General features: G+C 39.1%; 1 protein-coding gene across 2 annotated transcripts in view; it reads right to left on the bottom strand.

Annotated features, from left to right (window-relative positions):
• The window catches only part of SUGCT (succinyl-CoA:glutarate-CoA transferase), a 679,336-nt gene that overhangs the window by 96,111 nt on the left and 561,266 nt on the right, over nt 1-21,959 (bottom strand). For both annotated transcript variants that reach the window (XM_068550340.1, XM_068550339.1), the window contains exon 13: nt 11,142-11,205. In XM_068550340.1, the coding sequence (XP_068406441.1) occupies nt 11,142-11,205 (64 nt within the window). The remainder of the gene's footprint in view (nt 1-11,141; nt 11,206-21,959) is intronic.

Below are 21,959 nucleotides of genomic sequence, written 5' to 3' on the forward strand. Positions count from 1 at the left end.
ATAGTATCAACCACTCACTTGGAAAAAATATCACTGTAACGTTCTTGTACCAGCACGACACTGTTTGCAGATTAATTAAAGTTGCTTGAAGGGAACTGGCTTTAACTTGAAAATAAAACCCCCAGTGAGCAAGAAGAAATTTGCCCACATAGTACCAGTGCCACAGACAGATCACTGCAAAGATGAGAAATCTGGGTAAGTCAGCGTGGCAGCTTAACATCACGGGTCTTTTGATGATTGAAACCTGCATATATGTCCCAAATATTTTTCTTTCCTCCCCCCCCTTTCAAACTGCTTTTCTGTTGATGTGTGAAAACAGCACAACTTGAGGGAAATGTAATCCACATGCTTTGGTGCATTTACACTTATATGCTCTTGAGAATATCGAAATGGCCTAACAATATATTTTCTGATGGCTTTTTTTTTTTCATAGAAACACAATAATAGACTCAAAACCAAACTTAATCCCCAAAGGACGGAGGCTCAATCAAAGCTTAAATTATTGAATTTTAACATTCTTAAATAAATTTCCAAGCTCCTCTTTAAATGAAACATTTAAAATATGTTAATCAGCCTTTAGACTAGAGACTAAAGTTGTAAGATAAAAAACTCAATAACTGGCTCAACCTTCCTTTTGGGCTCAACTTTAGGAGACAGTAGGAAATAGGAAAAAGAGGACAGATTTCAGAGATACTCAGATCTGGGTTCCCATTGGTGCTGCAACACTTAGCAAGTCTCAATTTTCTCAACTGTAAAATGGACGTAATAATGTATGGCTTACTGAATTTTCCTAGAGATTAAACAAATCGTATGCATAAAGGGCTCATAGAGAGAGAGAAAGAGAGAGAGAGAGAGAAGTACTCAACAGATGTTCACTTACATTCCCTTGTTTCAAATTTGAATGTTCCACAGCAATGAAGCTATTAAAATCTATTCACAAAATACCTTATATGCAGTATTGTAAATGACATTTTTCCTTTAAACTGAAAGAATGCAAAAATCAATCTCATCAAAGCAAGACAAGGCACTAAAAGGTGAAGTCAGTTACTTAAGTTCATGTATCAACTTGAAGGCCCAGCAACCAAGAGAATGCAGTTTATGAAGAGTTTATGAGAGGTAAACCATTGAGGATATTCTTTAAGTCTATGTGGGGTAGTATTTCTCTAGCTTTTTGTGGCTGCAGCATCTTGTTGATGCTTTTATCTCACTATACACTCTTCTGAAATCCCCCAAATGTCTTGTACTACCGTTTTTTTCATTTGTAATCTAATTAAAATTAGGTTTTCTCTTAATTGCTTGAAAAGCATATGGCTTCTTGCAATAAGCTGGAGTATAGGGTTCACTGGAACACTTTCAACAGACACAGGGTTCTGAGTAGTTTTGACTAACGGGTCACCCACCCTGAGAGTCACATGGCCACCGTGACTTACATGATGTTCTGATGAAGGACAAGTTGGGAAGCATTTCAAGGCCCCTCATCCCTCCCCCTCTAGGCAGTGTCCTAACCTTACGCAAAGGATGAGCCCAGGGACTGCTAATGCCATACCAGATAAAGATATGACTATAGGGAGATACGGTCCCAAAAAAGTCGGTACACAGCTAACACAGGGAAGACAGCATTTGCTCCTGCTGAAAAGGAGATAGGCAATGAATTTCAAGACCCAGCTCAATGCCAAATAAATCCTTAAGGTTTGGAGGTGATGGCATAAGTGGGATATTGCACATGACCCCTTGGTTAGGTTAAAATATCTGAAGGTTCTTATTTAACCCTTTTACTACCATTTCTTTACCTCCACCAACACTTATTAATATTTATAGTACAGTGTGTGCCTCATCAAAATTAAACTATAATCCTTTGAAATAAGAAGACAGCTAACTCTACTGATATTTTCTCTGGCTAAGTCTTCTTAACAGGAGTAAATCTTGACACCTTAAGGAACCATATTTAAAGAAAACAATTTTCCCCTGGGATTCAGCCCACTTGTCATCTCTTCATGGACCACAGAGTCCCGACCTGGCAATGCTGGAGGAGAGCAAAGCCATTCCTCTCTCAGAGAGGACTAAAATGACCCCTTCTCCAACCCTAAATAAACCCCGCAATGAGGTCAAGCAACTCCTCCCGGCTGAAGCCCACTTGGAGGCAAAGTTAATGTCACTTCCTAATTATCCAAGTTAATTCCACAACACGGAAGTCCGAACTGGAAGATAATTTCAAGCCTTTTGCATTTAGCTATTACATAGTATCCGATTCTACTTCTCCAGCCAGTTTACGTGCCTAATTACATTTAATTAATTTATTCTTTAAAGATCTAGCGTAAAGTCAGTATTTAAATTAGATCCAGAAAAAGACTTCTCTGGGTACCCAATGAAAGCTGGCAGCAGCGAATACAGCAAGGACTCAAGAATTGATCCCGGAAAATGTCTGATCCGCCTTTTAAGACGAAAATGACAAAAAATGCTTTACCATCGTTGAGCCTTCCACTCTTCCTGTGGCTTTTTATTTTTGTTTTTATTTTGCTTTGATTTCTGTGTTTGGGTTGACACTCAGTGGTCTACTCAGATGATGTCAAATCTCTAAGCTCAAGGATCACTCTGCATAGTGATACTTGAGAAAACACCCCAAACAATGCAGAAGTCCAACTAAGTATGCACCCAGGAAAATTCTTTAGCCGTATTTAGAAATATGAATTTCTAATAGTGAAAACAACTCTGCACACCAGAATTTCACTGATAACTTAGGACTGATTTGGAACATGAGTTTCTGGCCTTTTGGACAGATGCACTTATCTTAGCGCCTAGGTTGATGAAGATGGTTGAAGAGGAACAACTGAGATCTTGGCCACCTTCCCAGTCCCGAGTAACAGGAACGTGAATTCCCTGAGCGTGAAAGTCCAGCTCTCACGGCATATTTCTTCCTCGTGGCACAGATAAGCATCGTTGATGGAGATCCCTAAGTCATATCAGCGATGGTAACTTGGCTCTTAGGGCTTCTCCAGTTCCTGATGGAAAGACATTCCTGGGGATGCTATTCACTCCTCCTGTTTCCTCCCTGCTCTCCTAGGAAGGAAAGTCACTCTGGCTATTCATTTCTCACTGAACAGTAACAATGTCTATGACCCCGCCTCACGGGAACGGGATTTCCAGGGAAGGCTGCAGGCACTCTGTTAAATCACCTGAGAATATGCTGATTTATTTAACTCTCAGGGCATTGCTGTGTGTTAAGGGCTTAATCAAGTTAAAAATCATTGAGGACTTTGGGAAGTACCATGGCTAGTCTATTTGAAAATCCACTTCCCTGCCAGCTCTGTCTCATTCTGTTGACAGACTATAGACCCTTCTTTTCATCTCTTTCCTCTTTTTTACAGCTTAGCCTGGTCCCTGAAGGAGTATGCTCTTTCTAGAACATAGATTATGCACTATACACAATGTGAAAACTTTACACATTCTTCCTGTTGTCATCTGAAAGATTTTTCTACCTGGAAGGAATAACTTATCTCATCTTTCACTCTCAGATTGGTTTTAGTTAGAATTCCTTATGAGAACCAACATATTTAAACTTCATGGAGGAAGATAAGCTGAAACTTTTGTGCCTCTTTAATTTGTCTTTTTCCCTAGTAAGATTTGTGACAGCTTTCCCCGTTGCTGTTATCCATTATCGAAATTTAACTAAACTTTGAGGATTTGTGATTTCAGAAGCATCATCTAATTTTCTATGTAAAGGGGAAAAAAAAAGCTAAAAGTAACGGGGAAAGCTGAAGGCGTGTATAGCACAGAAGAGGAAGATCTGTAACCATGCAAGAGACTAGGTGGTCACTCCATTTAGTGTATGTACTTCAAACTGGAAACAAACTAAAGAAGTAAAATAGATCTCTTTCAGATAGCTTCCACAGGTAGTCAATCTGTTCATAAAAAATTGTGTACTGCTTTAAATTGTCACAAATCATCTTTTTAGTTATTTTTCATCTAGTAGTTTTTTATCGTAATCATCATCCAGAAAACATCTGTTAGGTACTTCCTTGGTACGGAGGGTGCTGGTTAGAGTTAAAATGACAGCATCTTTGCCCTTCAGGAGCTTTACAAAAGAAAGGTGTCTTAGATCATCACTTATAAAAAGTCTTGCAAAACATTCGGAAATACAGTATGTTAGATAATCAAATAAGGAAGTACATTCAGCTTCTTAAAAAGTCACTATAAAAATCCAAATGTCAATATTCGAATACTTTGGTTTGAGCTACATTAATCCATAGTGGTGACTGTTCTTCCTGTATCCAACGCTCACTAGCTAAAAATTGTTGCAGGTTCCAAATACGAATATTAAAATACTGTGGGGAAAAACTTAAGAAAAGTTTTATTTAAAAGAACTTAGAGCTGCTTTCTGAAAACACAGATCAAGGGACCAGCAGGCAAGGGTAATTCAATTTAAAATCATTTTGCACGATAGAAGACGGCTTCCCTCTCACAGCCCTGACACACTCACCACTCAAATACTTCCCAGAAGTGCTGCTGGAATCAAATGACCACCATGCACATTTACAGGGCGGTACTGGTAAAAGGTTATGCTGAGAAACTAGAGTTACGCATCAAACTCTTATTTCAGTGACATCCTTTGAAGTTTGGAACTCAGCACCAAGGCTGTTTCGGCACCTACACAGTACACGGAAGGACAACGTGTTCCTTTCTGGCTAAAAGGCCAATAGCCAGCGGTATTATAAGAAGATGCAAATGGTGAATGGCTCAGTGGAAAGTGGCAGTCCTTTGGAATGTGATAACTAACGTAAGATCTTCCCACTAAAATCACAAATAAGGTGATGTTTATATGATGGCTCATCTCTTATTGAGGAAATGTGGTATGACCTGCAATGTCTTTCTTCATTTCCACGATTAACAAATGAGAATTTTATCAATTTCACAATTTAAAATTCAGGACATTAGAAGTTTTATAAAAATTTTCAACGGAGTTAGAAGCATTTTAGAAATTACACCTAAAAGCAGTCAGTGAGAACGCCTGCCAAACCAGGTTTGAGATTCCTCCCAATCTCCTCCTCTGGGTCCCACTTCACCCCCAGAGAGTAGAGACCTGAGACCTCAGCACAGATCTCCTTTACATTTTGATCTGTTTGTAATGTGATCATTAGCTCTACTTGAGGTCTTATTCTCCTGGCCTCTGGCTACCTCTCCAGGGTCATCTCCGTTCCTGCCCTTTCTCAGCTCCTCCAGCACCACGCTCAGCACCGCCCCGTCCCTCCCTCAGCCCACACCAGTTTGGCCCGGCTGACAACTGCTCGTAGGTCACGCGTCTGCTTACGGTTCATTCTCAGGGCCGCCTTTCCTGATCGCACGCGCTAGGTGAGGTCTCCCTCACCTGTGCTTTCAGGCCATCCTGCTGTTGCCCCTGGTTCTCCATGGAAACGCCCATCTCACTTTTCTGAATTTATTATTCAGAGTAACAAAAAAATTCCCTGGCAAACTGTAAGCTCCATGAGTGACTGGGCCCGTCCTGGGTACAACCCTATCACCAGAGCTTCATATAACGTATGGGACACGGTAGGCTTAGTGAGTTAAGTTGTGTGTGTGAGTGTGGGTGTGTTTAAGGTTTTAGCACTCAACCAGGTTATCTTAGTTAATTATGAGCAAATTGGTAGACTGTGCCCACTGTGCTGACACTTCTGTCACTAAACGAATGGTGAGCTAAAACTACGGACTGACTACTCCACTCACCAGGGACTCATAGAACACCAGATTACTTAAGCTGGGCAAAGAGAGATATGATGCACCTTCTCATTTATACTCCAATAAATAACTAGTTTTCTTTGTATCTTTCTACCTTTAACTGTAAAATAGGATTTAAAGGTCAAATGAGAGAGTAGTTTAATAAACAATGTTTGAAAAAAGAATGATAGAATTAGCAGGACTACATCTCATATTTAGAGATAATTCATGACTATTAACTAGTTTGCATGCTTTAACTATGACACGTATATACACAAATGAAATTTCTTTCTTAACTGTTTACTAGAGATTGGAGGTGGTGGGAAATGGTATGAAAAGGGAGCATGTTACAATAGATATAAATTAATAAAGGAGATAGTTTGGACTATACTACTTCGTTTATTATTTTAATATTGGTAATGGTTACAAATATTGGAACAATGTATTAAGTGCTGACAATAATTATTTAAGTAGCAAAAAGAAATTTTGAAGAGATAAATAATTTCCCATTCCTGTTCAAAGTATCTTCAACATTGGTGGACAAGCACCTTTAAGGTTTTAATCAATTAGCACTCTCCTATACAGGAACTCTAATGTGAGAATCTGAGGGAATGCTGTGGATTTATACATCTCTAAAAAAGGTGCCATAAATACTGTTCTCCAAGAGACAAATTTCTCATAATGACTAAGATGGAAATTCCTTCAGGCAAATTAGTGCAATATGTAGAAAATTCAGTACTGTTCACAAGAGATTCATTAATAACAAAGGTAATATAAATAAGTGGTTTTAATTATGATTTTCACTGTAAATATAAAGATGCAGACATATATGTAAATCAGCATAACTACATTTAATGAATCCAAAAATGTGTGTCCACTGGCTAACAAGAAAACAGTGCAGCATAAACACCACTTTTAACTCCACCCACCTTTCCTGTTTTGGCAGATTCGCCTCACTGAGGCATTGTGGGAGAATCTGAGTTATTTCTACGGCATTCATGAGGTTCCCAATGAGGACATTCCTTACAAAGAAAGGCGGAACTATCGTCCGTAAATAATATCAATGAAAAGGACAAACCACAGGAAAATTTTAAATTATTTACTGATAAATTCTCTTTGCATTTAATATCCCGTCCTGTCTGAGTGGTCTCTTACTGGGATACACTGAATTAGGAGATACAATAGCAACTTCTTATCTTATGTCTATGAGCAGAATTGTCTCTCCCCTTCATGGGGAGTCCAGATGTGCTGCCCTCAAAAGACACTCAGATACTAATTCCAAAAATAATCTAAACACATCCATTTCATCTCAAATCTGAGACTTCCTTTGTTGGTAATTCTATAGAGAGAATATAAGGTCAGTCAATAAGACAGACATACCAAAAAGATGCCTAAGCCCTATAAAAATTAAAGAAACAAAAATAAAAATTTCCAAAAGGAGATTAAAAAGTGATCTCTGTAGACCTGAGAATTATATTGTAGTAAATTGAATTTTGGGCCCTAGTTATTTACACCTCCCTCTGCCCATGCCTTCACCATGTAACTTTACAGTTTCTCTTCAAAGGAGAGGTATATTTTCCCCAACCCCATATAGCCTAACACTTGCTTTGGCCAATGAGTTGTGGGCAGAAGGGTCTGTTAGTTCTGCAAAAGCTCTTAAGTGGCATTGGGGTTTCTGTTTGCCTTCTTGCTCTTCTGGCATTGCCATGAGAAGAAATGAGAGGCACATGGAGCAGAACTGGGCCTAACTCACACTGGAGCCAAGTCCAGCCAGACCTGCATCTAGAAGCAAAGCCACCCAGGCAAGTCCAGCCTAGATCAGTCATCTACCATCCAATCCACATGCATGGAATAAATAAATGCTTATGCTTGAATGTTACTGAGATTTTTGTGGTTATTTGTTACACAGCATTATTGTGAGAATAGCTAACTGATACACTTATACATTAAAGTGAGCAAAAGGGGTATGCATTCTCCTTTAGGAGTCTGAAAAAATATTTCCTTCTTGATTGATTGTTTATTTATTTACCAAGGAAAGTCAGTAAATGCACATCTGACAGAGAGAGAGTTACATCCAATGAGTTCATTCTAGGTTGGCCTCTGACTTACTTTTTTCCTTACTATCATGCTAATAACTGTATTAACTTTCAAATGTTTACCTTATTCTCTCATGTGTTGGGGATATCAATGTGGCATGACCTCATCTGTAAACTTGTGGAATTAAATTAGATCAGTGGTTCTTGAATTATTCTTCAGGGACCCATGGTTCCAAAGAGGTGTTTGGAGGAGTATAGCATGATGAAAGCAGGGGAAAAAAGGTAAAGAGTTGGAGTGCTAACTTACCAATTGCAAAATTCGACCTTGATCTGTTTTAGATAGTTAGACTTCATTTCAGAAATCAGTTCCACTGTTTAAAAATTAAAGTTAAAAACTACTGGACAAAATGCTTTTTAAAGTCTTCTCATACTGAAAGCACTATGATCACATTTTTTGTTTTGACTATCCCCTTCTCTTTCTCGCTATTACCATGTCCTTAATTTCAGATGCCGACTGTCACCTGAAGTCTTGTAATAACTTCCAAACTTGACTCCCTGCTTTAAGTTACAAGTTGTGTCATTTCATTCCTCTGCTTAAAACTAGAGTAAAACTAAACCTAGTGGGGCCTCGAGGCTCTGATTCTCTCTTCAGTCTCCATTCCTGCCCCTCTTTCCTCACTACTTATTTATTATTTAATTTTTAATTTTTTTTATTTTTTTATCTTTATTGGAGTATAATTGCTTTACAATGTTGTGCTAGTTTCTGCTGTACAACAAACAAAGTGAATCAGCTATATGTATACATATATCCCCGTATTTCCTCCCTCTTGAGCCTCCCTCTCACCCTCCTTATCCCACCCCTCTAAGGTGGTCACAAAGCACCGAGCTGATCTCCCTGTGCTATGCAACAGCTTCCCACTAGCTATCCATTTTACATTTGGTAGTGTATATATGTCAATGCTACTCTCTCACTTTGTCCCAGCTTCCCCTTCCCCCCCCCCGTGTCCTCAAGCCCGTTCTCTACATCTGCATCTTTATTCCTGCCCTGCCACTAGGTTCATCAGTACCGTTTTTTAGATTCCATATATGTGAGTTAGCATACGGTATTTGTTTTTCTCTTTCTGACTTACTTCACTCTGCATGACAGATTCTAGGCCCATCCACCTCATTACAAATAACTCAGTTTCGTTCCTTTTTTATGGCTGAGTAATATTCCATTGTATATATGTGTCATGTCTTCTTTATCCATTCATCTGTCGATGGACATTTAGGTTGCTTCCATGTCCTGGCTATTGTAAATAGTGCTTCAATGAACATTGTGGTACATGACTCTTTTTGAATTATGGTTTTCTCAGGGTATATGCCCAGTAGTGGGATTGCTGGGTCATATGGTAGTTCTATTTTTAGTTTTTTAAGGAACCTCCATACTGTTCTCCATAGTGGCTGCACTAGTTTACATTCCCACCAACAGTGTAGGAGGGTTCCCTTTTCTCCACACCTTCTCCAGCATTTATTGTTTGTAGATTTTTTGATGATGGCCATTCTGACCGGTGAGAGATTATACCTCATTGTGGTTTTGATTTGCATTTCTCTTAGTGATGTTGAGCATCTTTTCATGTGTTTGTTGGCCATCTGTACGTCTTCTTTGGAGAAATCTTTCCTCACTTTCCGTTCCGGTTTAAAGCATACCCAGCTCTTTCCCACCTCAGAGCCTTCTCATAGGCTGGTCCCTCTGCTCCAGTGCTCTTCCCCTATTCTTCAATGTCAACTTCTAACTCTCCTTCAATTCTCAGTGTCCAAGTCATCCTCTCAGAGAGGCTTTTTCTGATCAACCTAAACGATCACAGGTCCCTCTGTCCCCATTACTCTCTATGATGCACACTGTTCATCCCCCTTCTTTGCACTTATCATGACTTACAGTTACAGGAACATTTGTTGGTTGCTTTTATTATCTGACTTTCCATTGAGTATGAGCTTCATGTGGCCAAGGGCCACGTTGCCTGGTTTATTTTTGCATTCCCAGGACCCAGAGCCTGGCACATAGTACATACTCAATAATATAAATGAAAAAATGACTTTCTTAGCTTTTATCAACATGCTTTTTTTCCCACTACTTTTCTATGCCATATAGCATTTCCCTGTTAACATGTGATCCCAGTTTCTGATATGCTTATACCTGCTCTCTCTCTTAGTTACCTCCCTTAATTCATGTATAACGTTCCTTATACTCCTGAATATCAGAATTTTCTCCTTCCATTTGCTTTACTCATCATACTTCCTTCCTCTCATTCTTTTTGTTGGCCAGTGGCCATGACCTGATCTGTTCTAGGACATTAATATCCAGCTGATCCCAAATCTTACAATTAGGTTATACCCACAACCAACATAACAATAGCAGTTACTCAAGAAATGAGATCTGATACCTACAGAAGTAAATACTTATGTCATTTGACAGAGGTGACTGAGGGATTTGGGAAATACCCAAATTTCAAGCAAGGTGACCAGGATATAGTTTCAGGAAAACAATGACCAAAGTTATATTCTAACGAATTTCATTATTCTCTGTCAGAAGAAGAGAAAAAAAAAAATGTGTATGATTTGTGTATAGCCCAGAAAATAGGGATGCAATGGACAAGAATGTGGAGTGTCTTTCTAGCAACGGCCAGAGTAGAGACGGCAGATCTGAGGAACGGTAATGTCACGATCACTAGAGAAGTGCAGTCTGTTGGGGCCAATAGGTCGATCATAAGCTCTCGCTACAGTTTGGATGCTCTGAGAGTCAGGCCTGAGGCTTCTCCCTAGAAGTGAAAAACCTGGCATTTTGGCTTAAGGCCAAAATGTCTTCAGTGAGTTTGTTTGGTATGAGTCAAGTTACAGAAATTCAATATATTCCGAGTTTTCTGAAAACATTTAGTTTCTTGATCGACAAAGCTAAGATCCATACCTTAAACCACAGTTCAGAAAAAGAAAAAAAAAAGAAAAAAAAAAAAATGCCCTGGCCTGAGTAGTCAGTAGCCTTGCTTGGACACCACCTCTCTGGTGCCTGGCTTTCTTTCTCATTCTCATACGAACCAAGCGTAATTTCAGAACATATTCCATGTCTATCGCCATCCATCTGTGGGCCATAAAGCACTTGTGTGAGTACGTGATTCCACAGAATGGAGTTAGGTAATACAAGCATTTTTTTGTCACCCAGACAATCAGGGTGAAGACACAAGGCCACAGCCTCAGCAAACACACTTGTGGGTGTGATTCTAGGGTTCCCCTTTTATCCAAAATGGAACGTTTAGATAATGTCTTGACAAGCTGCCTGGAGGGTCATCAGCTACTTGCAGTGATCAGCACAGGGAACAAGCTCATGAAGGAAGGAGTTAAGAAAAATAAAAATTTTCAAACCTGGGACTGATATCTTCCCCACAGTCGGATGTTTCATCTCCACAACGAGGCCATTGTGCAACACCTGAAAATGTAAAAACAGAGAGAAAAATTACTCACAAAGTAAAATTATCTTCAATCTCAAGGAATATGCAAAGCCACCTGTCCAATCCATTGAAGAAAGATATTGCAAAACACAGATTTTTTTTTCACATCTTTATTGGAGTATAACTGCTTTACAATGTTGTGTTAGTTTCTGCTGTATAACAAAGTGAATCAGCTATGTGTATACATATATCCCCATATCCCCTCCTTCTTGCGTCTGCCTCCCACCCTCCCTATCCCACCCCCTCTAGGTGGTCACAAAGCACCGAGCTGATCTCCCCGTGCAATACAGCTGCTTCCCACTAGCTACCTATTTTTCATTTGGTAGTGTATATATGTCCATGCTATTCTCTCACTTGAAATGTTCCTTTGAAAGTAAATATTTGAGGTTAAAATGTTTCCATCTTATATTAAACCCAGTGAAGCCAAAAAGAATGAGAAGACTCAAGGGCTAGCAAACTTGACTTTTATAAAGTCTTCCCACCCTTAAAAATGTTATTTGCTCCTAAATACAGGGTATGAGTTCCCCCCTTTCATCTATGCTTGATCCTCTGAATATTAAAGCTCAGCCTTTTCCTGCATGACCTCATAGCAGGATTGGGCCAAGGTCAACTGCAGAAGGACAGGATGGGAGGAACCAGGAACTGGAACAGAGGAGCCCTGGAAGTTTATTCAGCGGAAGGGGTGGGGAGTCAGTCCAGTTTGAAAGGTGAATCAGAGTACCCAGAAGGCCCAGTGACTGTGGGAAGGAGACAGATCAGAGCTGCTGTGACAAGCAATGAGCAGAGCCAGCTGACAGGGAGCACAGAGTAGGACCAGGTCAGAGGCCTGAGCAGGAGACTGAAACCAGAGATGTTCTCAGGGGTAACAAGACCTTACTCGTAAGACTAGGTTTCATAACTAGGACTCCACTACCCTGGAGTCAGCGGGATGGAGACAACTGAGAAAACAGAAAGCCAGGAACCCCATCCTAGAGGGCTGATTCGATCTCATGCATTGGACCAAGATAGGTATTTGGTGTCCCATCAAGACCACAAGGTAGACTTGACCTCGGGGTTAAGACTCAAGGCAGTTACTAGGACAGGGACGTTCTAGCAGAGCCCAACCAACAGAAATGTGACTTGATGCTGAATTGCTCGGCTACTGAAACAGAGCTACTTAAATCCTTGGCACCGTAGTTTAAATCCTTTAAACTACGTAAATCCTTGGCTGTAGTTTTTCCCAGGGGGTGGGCAGGAAACGAAAATCTGCCAGAGATCAAGTGCCCTCCAGCTGTAGGTAAAGGATGAGATGAGGGTATGGAACTAGATTCTAGAACATAAAACACGAATTACTGGAGGCAAAATGTTCTGTCGTACACAAATGAAAATGCTACAAAGTTGTCTTCTTTTGTTAGTTTGGTTTTTAACAACTGGAGGCTACCTGAGTATACTGTCTCAAAGAACCCCCAAATTCAGTTTTTTATTACTATTACTGGATCTTCAGTGAGACACATATTGGTGACTTACATGTGAATAGTGCTTCACCTGCACTATCTACCAAATGCAGAGCTTCTCTCTTCCTGTTCCATACAAAGAAGTATTTCAGTGGTCCAGTGAACCTGCGGACCACAATTTCATGCTAATATCCCAAAGAGTAGCAGTAGTAATGGTACTCTAGCATTTTGAGCCTCAGGTAAAAGCAAGATCTACACATCCCTATCCTTACCATAATCTTCCCACAGAGCAAAAGAGCATGAAATAAATGAACCAATAAAAATGTTTTCTCACTCGGAATACTCAGGGAGAGAGGACAAGTGTCTTGGCTTTTATCCATTTCCGGTGAGCTTACTGGTCACGTGATGGAATAAGCCATCCATACGACAACCTCCTGGATGATTTTTTAAGGTTAGAACTGTAACTCTGCCTATGGCTAAATATCCTGGCTTCCACTGTTTTCTCTGGGAATGGTCACCACTTTGGGGGCGATGCTCTTTACACGACCACGTCAAACCTCCCCACTGAGGGTGATGCCACAGCATAAGGAGATCCTTGCTAGGGATGCCTTGCCTTTCTTCTGGAATTGCCAGCTTTGCACCCAGGAGCTGGCCAGAGGAAATTCTTGCCGGTGTTCGAGCTGTGCTATAATTTAATTCTGGTGTGCCTCATTTCTCAGCACCCGCCCAGCACAGCCCCCTCCTTCGTGGGGGTGAGGGCTAAAAGCCAACGCGAGGTGCTAAATCTCAGTTCTACTGAGGACAGGAACAAAAATACCACGCTAAATTTCACTCGAAACAATTATCTGCACACTGAATCATTCTTCTCTTCTCGTATCTCTGTTGCCCTCCTGACTACCTCTTTGTAATAACGCCGCAGTGCTACTCACAAAAGACAAAAGTGAGTGTTCTCAGCTAAATATAACTTAACTGATAGTGTTAAAATTAATTAACGCTGAATTTTAATCATGTAGCAAACGTTAAGTGTCAAACGTGAAGGGGTAGTTGTTAAAGGTCAAGGGACATACGTCAAAGTTTGTAAAGCAAAAGCTAGCAGTTGATTGAAGTTTTTCGTGGAAGCAGCTTAAGGAGTGTAGTTCCTTCAGCTCTAACCCTCTCTGCTGTCTATAGGTGATATTCCCAATATGAAACTTTCTTATCTAACTGGATCAATTCCTTTGCATTGACAATTGTTCAGTTTTAAGCAGAAATGCAAATTCTTCTTACGCTTGAAAGGAAGGTAACTGCAGCTTCTCATTTGCTGTAGTAGTTTGTACAATTATGATGCAAATAGGCTAGTCTGAGCTCCCATCTTCAGAAAAGAATTGACTTATCTCCCTGCTTGGTTGCCACCCACCTTTTTATGTGAAGTCTGAGGTCCATCAAATTCCATTGGCTTTCTTCATGAATCAGGTCAGATTATCTCAGAACAGCTGAGGCTGTGGCACTGCTGTCTCTGGAAACCCTGCCTGATGACTCGGAACCTTGGAAAACTCTCCAGCCTTGTTTGTGGGGCAAGTCCTGCTCTGCTTCATAACATATTCAAGAATCTCAGAACCCAGGCAGTGTGTCTGGATTTTAACATAACTCTCTCCCGCTGCACTTCAGGCCTGTGTCGCATCCTAACTTCACCGGAAATGCAGGAACTGCCACTTGTCACCATGTGTATGACATTTCTTTGGGAATAGTTACTAAATGTTTCCTTTTCCTTTTCTCATCCAGGTGCAACGCCCCATTCTCTATTACCTTAATCAAGAAATTCAAATGTAAAGTGCTTCTTTTTCTGACCATTAACAACGGAATGGGGACCTCAGCCTTAGGGACCTCAAACTGCCATTTTCCTTGAAGGAAATTTCATGCCTGGAACCGCAGTCTGGCCATTCAGGATATTCTTTGTTTCATAATTAGTTATTTTAAAATAAGGCAAGGGGCCTTCCCAAGAACTCTGATGTGGACTTTGTCCTTCTTTTACTTATTTTATCCTCCTTCGATCCTTCATGGATTGGTAGCTCTTCTAAATTTCATTTCTTCTTGAAATTTCAAAAGCCTATTCTTGACAAGAATAGAACTGTAGACACTGCACCCATCTCTCTAGCAAAGTATCAGGCCTATTTAAAATAAGGTCTCTCTTTCTTCTTCAAGAGTTTAACAGATTGACAGCCTAATGACAGAGTCAAATGGTAATGTATTAATGATGGGGGGGAAGAGAAAAATGTATACCTTAAAGCAATGTGGGAAATAAAATTTTAAGTGGAAGTGGAAAAGTCTTTTTATAAAGTCCTATGGCAGGAATGGCAGCAAAAAGTCTGTAATACAGCAGTAGCGAGAAAATAAATGTTGAAAAAAACAAAAATCAATACTCACTATATAAGCAGTGAAAATCTCTATGGAAAGCAAGAGATCTGAGTCCAGAGTAGAATTAGCAAGCCATATTCAAATAAAAAGAGTGCCAGCATTAAAAGACGGACACAAATGATATGTGTGAAGACCTTATCAAAAATCAATGGGGACTTCCCTGGTGGCGCAATGGTTAGGAATCCGCCTGCCAGTGCAGGGGACACAGGTTCCATCCCAGGTCCGGGGAGATCCCACATGCCACGGAGCAACTAAGCCCATGCACCACAACTACTGAGCCTGCGCTCTAGAGCCTGCACGCCACAACTACTGAGCCTGCGCACCACAACAACTGAAGCCCACGTGCTCTAGGGCCCGTGCTCTGCAACAAGAGAAGCCACCACAAGTGAGAAGCCCACGCACAACGAAGAGTAAGCCCGCACTCGCCGCAACTAGAGAAAGCCCGCGCGCAGCAACAAAGACCCAACATGCCAAAAAAAAAAAAAATCAATGTAATACCCTCAATGACATTAACAATGATGCACAAAAGATAATCGATCTATCCATTCGCTGTGAATAGAGACATGACCTATCCATTCAATTTGACAAACATCATAGAGCACCTACATACTAGACGACATGGAAGGGCTGAGACTAAAAAAGGTGAATGAACTGGCATTCAAAGTGCCTACAATTGGAAGGTAGGCAATGAGACTTGAGCCAATTTTTATAACAGCGTACGTTCCATAATGAAGGCGTAATATCCAATGAGCAAAAAGTAAGTAACTCTGTCTACCTTGGAAGGAAGCTGAGGTTGTAGGTCAAGGAGGTCAGTAAAAGTCACAGAACAAAGAAGATACTGAAAATAAAACATTAGGTTGACAATTACAATGATAAATATAATAATGGCAGCTATTGCTCAACAAAACTCCTTAAGGGCCAGGCATTGTGTTAGGAGCTAAAGAGTTACCTCTTAGTGAGAGGATTAACTAGACTAGGTAGAACTACTATCACCTGCATTTCCACTGATAAAGTGATGGAAGCCTAAAGAGGTTAAATACTTGCCCAAGGTTTCATAATTAATAAGTGGCTGACCTTGGATTATAATTTAGGTGTATCTGATCCTAAACTCTTAGCCAGTTGGACACTTAGTAAAAGAAAAAAATAGACGAGCGTAATTTGATTTACCATTAAAATAACTAGCTGATGTGGTCAATTCTGTAAAACAAATCAGTCAGATCATTGGGGGGAGGGGACAGGTAATCCGCCAAAAGGCTGGCTTTGCACCATGCAGCCCAATTAATTAATGAACTGAACTGTTCCCTTCTAGGTAGCCAAGGATAGTCTGGCTCCCACAGAAATAAAGGCTGTGGAAAGAGGAAGGATTTTGGTCCCAGCCTAGCGCAGATGTTGAAGGGGACAGACCTAGAGGGTGACCTTGGGCAAGACACAAGTTCTCTGAGGGTCAGAACCCTCCTCAGTCAAAAGGGGGCAATGATACCTGTATCTCAGGCATTTGTAAGGATTAAGTAAGATGAGGAGTGAGCAGTGAGCGTGGTGCCTTGGACAGAGTAAGCTCAAAATAAATGGCAACTGTTCATCATTATTGATAGACTAGGTTAAACTCTGGCTCCACCAAGGATGAGCTTGTGGCTTTGGGGCACATTCACTCATGCAACAAACAAACGTTAAATGTATTAATGGTCATGATTAATAATAAGTATTAAATGCATATTAATGTGCTGGACATTGTTAAGTGCTAAGGAAAAACTGGGTCACAGAACAAGCAAGGTCCTTGCCCTCAAAAAGCTTATAGGCCTGTAAGGTGGACTTCTGAATTAAATGATACACACTGGTCTATTATTATTACATAATATCTGTTTAGTTCTCTGTTTTATTTCCAGTGCCTTGAACATTATCTGGCACTATCTGGTAGATGCTCAATAGTATTTTATAGGGTCTATTGAATTAAACTTATTTATTTGTTTGTTTGTTTAATTAAGTAGCAAGTAGCTCCTTCTGGTTTCTTTATTATATGGGTGGGGGAGTTGGAGGGAGTTCTCTGTTTTAAGCTTTTAATAAATACCTAAAGTTCTCTAGACACAGAACTATTTTACTGGGTTTCCAAAATATATTCACTTTTAAGAACTTAGTTATTAAGTCCCATTGTTGCCCTGCAATTCCCTCAGTTTCCTAAAGCTTTCCAGGTGATCTTGAATCTGTCCTAGATAATGCTCATTCCAGAGGCCATGCTGAAGAAGCTCTGCAAGGATCATGGCCATTAACCATGAAGAAAACTCAAAAAGGGTGACCTATGAATTCAGCAGAAACAACGGGCACGCACATTATACATGTAAAGTCAATCTGCCACACTTGAAGACAATAATCATAGCGTTCTTATTCGTTGGGAAAACTCAGAAAACCATTTTCAAAATAGGCAATAGTATCTTAGGAAGCAAAGGAAGCACTGGAGTAATCTCATTTATTGTATAGTATATTTTATCAATGTAGTCACATCCTTTAGCTCAACAGAAAATAACCTTGGAATAATACTTGAAAAGTTACATACTCAAAGGCATAACTTACAACTAACAAGTTAAAAGTTAATTCAACTGTTACTGAAAACTATGACTACAAAAAAATGCAAAAATAACATATAAATTCATTAAAGAATTGACATGTAATCTCCTAACTTTACTTACATAATGGAAATCAGATTTAAATGCTGACATTTTCGGTTTTCTTATTTCTTTTGAAACAACAACTACTGTAACCTTTTTTCTGGTGCTAATAATGCACACGACTCAGACTTTTCCTTCTTTTCTCTAATTAAAAATATGAATATGAATCATCCAAAGAGGTATGATAATATATATTATTGTTTGAGTGCTAACAAAATGAGCACCCGTGCACCCAAGACCCAGCTTAAGAAACAGAACATCACCAAAATGTTTGAAGCCCCAAGTTTGTCCCAGTCCCTCCCTCCTCTGTCACCAAATAATCACTCTCCTAAATCTTTTATCATTTCCTTACTTTTTAAATATTTGTACTCCACATTCATTTTCTCTAACAATTTAGTGTTTGTTTCCACCTATTTATAACATGTATGTCAGTGAAATCATGAGTATGTATTCTTCTCTGATTTACTTTTTCTCTTAACATTGTTAGTGAGACTCATCTATTTTGAAGCTTGTGGCCATGGGCCAATTATGGCCATTAATGTAAAGTATACTAGTATACAAATGTATCGTAATGTATTAATTCATTCTGCTCTTACGTTGTTTCCAGTTATTTCACCATGACAAGCAATGCTGGTATTAACCCATCTCTTCATGCAACATACACCTAGAGCTAGAATGGCTAAGACTTAGAGCACATGCATCTCAACTTGTTAGGTAATTTCAACTTATTTTTCTAATTGGTTTACCAACCATTCCCGCCAGCAATGAATATTATTTTTAGTTGCTTTACACCCTTAGCAAAACTTGATAGCATCAGAGTTTTTAGATTTTGCCAGTCTAATCACTGTGAAAATATTGAGGCTTTAGATTGTATTTTCTTGATTACCAATAAGGTTGAGTATATTTTCCCTGCTTAATAGCTATTTATATTTCTTCAGTGAAACGCTTGTTCAAGTCATTTGCGTGTTTTTCTATTGGCTTAATTATTTTTTTCTCATTGATTCATGGAGTTCTTTACATATTCCATTTATGAATCCCTCATTGGAACATAAATTGAAAATATTACGTCTTTATTTCTCACTCACTTGCTGATGAAAGAAATCAAAGGGGACTTAAATAAATGGAGAAGCATACCATGTTCTTGGATTGGAAGACTCAAGACAGTAAAGATGTCGGTTCTCCTCAGATTTATCTATAGGTTTACGCAATTCTTACCAAAATCCCAGCAAAGTTTTTTGTGTATATAAAGAAGCTTATTCTAAAATTCATTTGGAAAGACACAGGACCCAGAATAGCTTAAATACGAATAAAGTGAAAGGGAATCAGTCTACCTGATATTAAGGTATACTATATAGTTGCTATATACTTTAAGAGAGTATGGTATTGGCAGAGGGATAAACACATAAATCAATGGAACAGAATAGATGTCAGACATATATCCACACAAATATGCCCAAATAATACCTGACAAAGGTGTAAAGGAAGAAGGATAGCCTCCTCAACAAGTGGTATTGGAACAATTAGGAAGAAAAAAAACCAAAAAAACACCCCAACCTAAATCTCATCTCATAACTCACACAAAAGTTAACTCAAAGTGGATCATGGACTTCATTGAATAATTTAAAACTATAAAATTTAGAAAAGAATCTTTGGTATTGCTCTGCAAAAGATCATGTTAAGGGGATGGAAAAAGCTGAGACTAGGAGAAATATTTGCAAGCAATATATCTGATAAAGGACTAATATCTGGTATATATATAAAGAATTCTTACAACTTAAGAGTAAAAAGAAATCTAATTAGAAAACAGGCAAAAGACATAAACAGACATTTCACTAAAGAGGCTATACTGATGGTAAATAAGCACATGAAAAGATGTTCAATATCATTAACCATTAGAGAGTTGCAAATTAAAAGCACAAGGAGATATTACTATACATCTATCAGAATGGCCACGATTTTTTAAAGTGACAGCAAATATTGGCAAAGAGAAACTGGATCACTCATACGTTTCTGGTGAGAATGTAAAATGGGATAGCCATTGTGGAAAACAGCTTGGCAGTTTTTTAAAAAGTAAACGTGCAGCTGCATACGACCCAGCAGTTGCATTCCTGAGCATTTCTCCTTGATAAAGTAAAAGTTATGTTCATACAAAGAACTGCACTTCAATGTTCATAGAGCTTTATTTGTAATAGCCAAAAACTGGAAACAACACAGATGTCCTTCAACCAGTGAATCATTAAGCCAACTGCGGTACATCCATAGTATGAAATACTCACAGACGATAAAAAGGAACAGACTATTGACTCATACAGCAACCTGTATGAATCTTGAGGGAATTATGCTGAGTGAAAATGGCCAGCCCCCAAGGGTTACATAGTATATAATTCCATTTATATAGCATTCTTGAAATAATAAAATTCTAGAAATAGAGAATAGATTAGTGGTCAAGGTTAGAGGAGAGATGGGAGTGGAGGAGAGGAAGGTGGGTGTGGCTTTAAAAAGGCAACAAGAGGGATTCTTGTGATGGAACTGTTCTGTACCTTGACTGTATCAATGTCAATATCCTGGTTGGGATGTTGTAAGATAATTTTGCAAGATGTTACCCTTCCCGGAACCAGGGTAAAAGGTGCATGAGATCTCTCTGTATTATTTCTTGCAACTGCATGAGAATCTACAATTTTCTCAAAATAAAAAGTTTTATTTTCAGATGTTTTAAATTTGGATCATAGTTTGTTTTTTGAAAAACTGAATTGAATTTTGTGTATAACATGAAAAGGAATTTGATTTCGTTTTTTCCCTTAGAACAATTTTGAGCAGTCCTTCTTTTCCTTATGAATCTGTAATACTAGCTCTGTTGCAGATCATTTCTACACATGTTGGGCTCTTTGTCCTGTCCTAAGGGTCTGTTTGTCTGCCCCATTGCCGACACCACACTGACTAAATCACTGTAGATTTATCTTAAGTACCAGTGTTTCATTTGTCAAGGTCCTCACCCCACCCCTGCCTTATCCTTTGTCTTCAGGGGTTCCTGGCCCCTCTATAAATTTTAACGTCAACCTGTCAAATTCCAGGAAAACCCCATTGGGCAGAAATAATAACCTTACAATGTTACTGTACTCCCCATTAAACATTTACTTTAATAATTTCCATTTATTTAAGTCATTTTTAATATTTTTATAAAGTATAAGCATTTTTCCATAAAGGATTTACACATTTTTCATTAGCTTTACCCCTAACAAAAACAATCTATTTTAGCTGATACGGTAAAGTGAATCATTTTTTAATAGAAAACTTTGTTTATTGCTAGCATATAGAAATGAAATTAACTTTAAAATTTTGATTTTATATCTGGCAAACATTCCTTTTTTTTTCTTCTTTTTTATTGGCTGCTTTGGGTCTTCATTGCTACGTGCAGGCTTTCTCTAGTTGCTGAGAGCGGGGGCTACTCTTCGTTGCAGTGTGCAGGCTTCTCATTGCGGTGGCTTCTCTTGTTGCGGAGCATGGGCTCTAGGCGCGCGGGCTTCAGTAGTTGCAGCACAGGGGCTCAGTAGTTGCGGCACGTGGGCCCTAGAGTGCGTGGGCTTCAGTAGTTGTGGCTCACGGGCTCTAGAGCACAGGCTCAGTAGTTGTGGCACACAGGCTTAGTTGCTCTGCGGCACGTGGGATCTTCCCAGACCAGGGACGGAACGTATGTCCCCTGCATTGGCAGGTGGATTCTTAACCACTGCACCACCAGGGAAGTCCTAAACACTCTTATTAATTTGTAGATTCTGTTAGGTTTTCTATAAAATTAATTATATTATCTCTGAATAATTATAGTTTTGGTTTTCCGTTCTAATTCTTATACCTTTTATTTGGTTTTTTTATATTGCTTGCTAGGACTTCCAGTAAATTGGTGGAGTCTTAGTAGAAAGCATTTTTATCTTTTTCCCAGTTTTAAAGGAAATACACTTAATGTTTCATCATTATGTTTGCACCAAGGTATTGTAGGCACACTTTATTAGGTTAAGAAATCTATTCCTAGTCTGTTGAAAACTTGTATCATAGATGTTGACTTTTATCAAATTATCTTAATCCATTTATTAAGAGGATCATATAATTTTTCTCCATTAATCTGTTAACATGAGGAATTAACTAATTTTCTAATATTGAACCAAACTTACATTTCAAGAACAAACTAATTTTTAAGTTCTGTTTGCTAATGTTTTGTTTAAAATTTTCTTGTATCTATTGCCATGAGATTGG

Source organism: Eschrichtius robustus, chromosome 8 (assembly GCF_028021215.1).
Source record: "Eschrichtius robustus isolate mEscRob2 chromosome 8, mEscRob2.pri, whole genome shotgun sequence".
Classification (NCBI taxonomy): Eukaryota; Metazoa; Chordata; class Mammalia; order Artiodactyla; family Eschrichtiidae; genus Eschrichtius; species Eschrichtius robustus.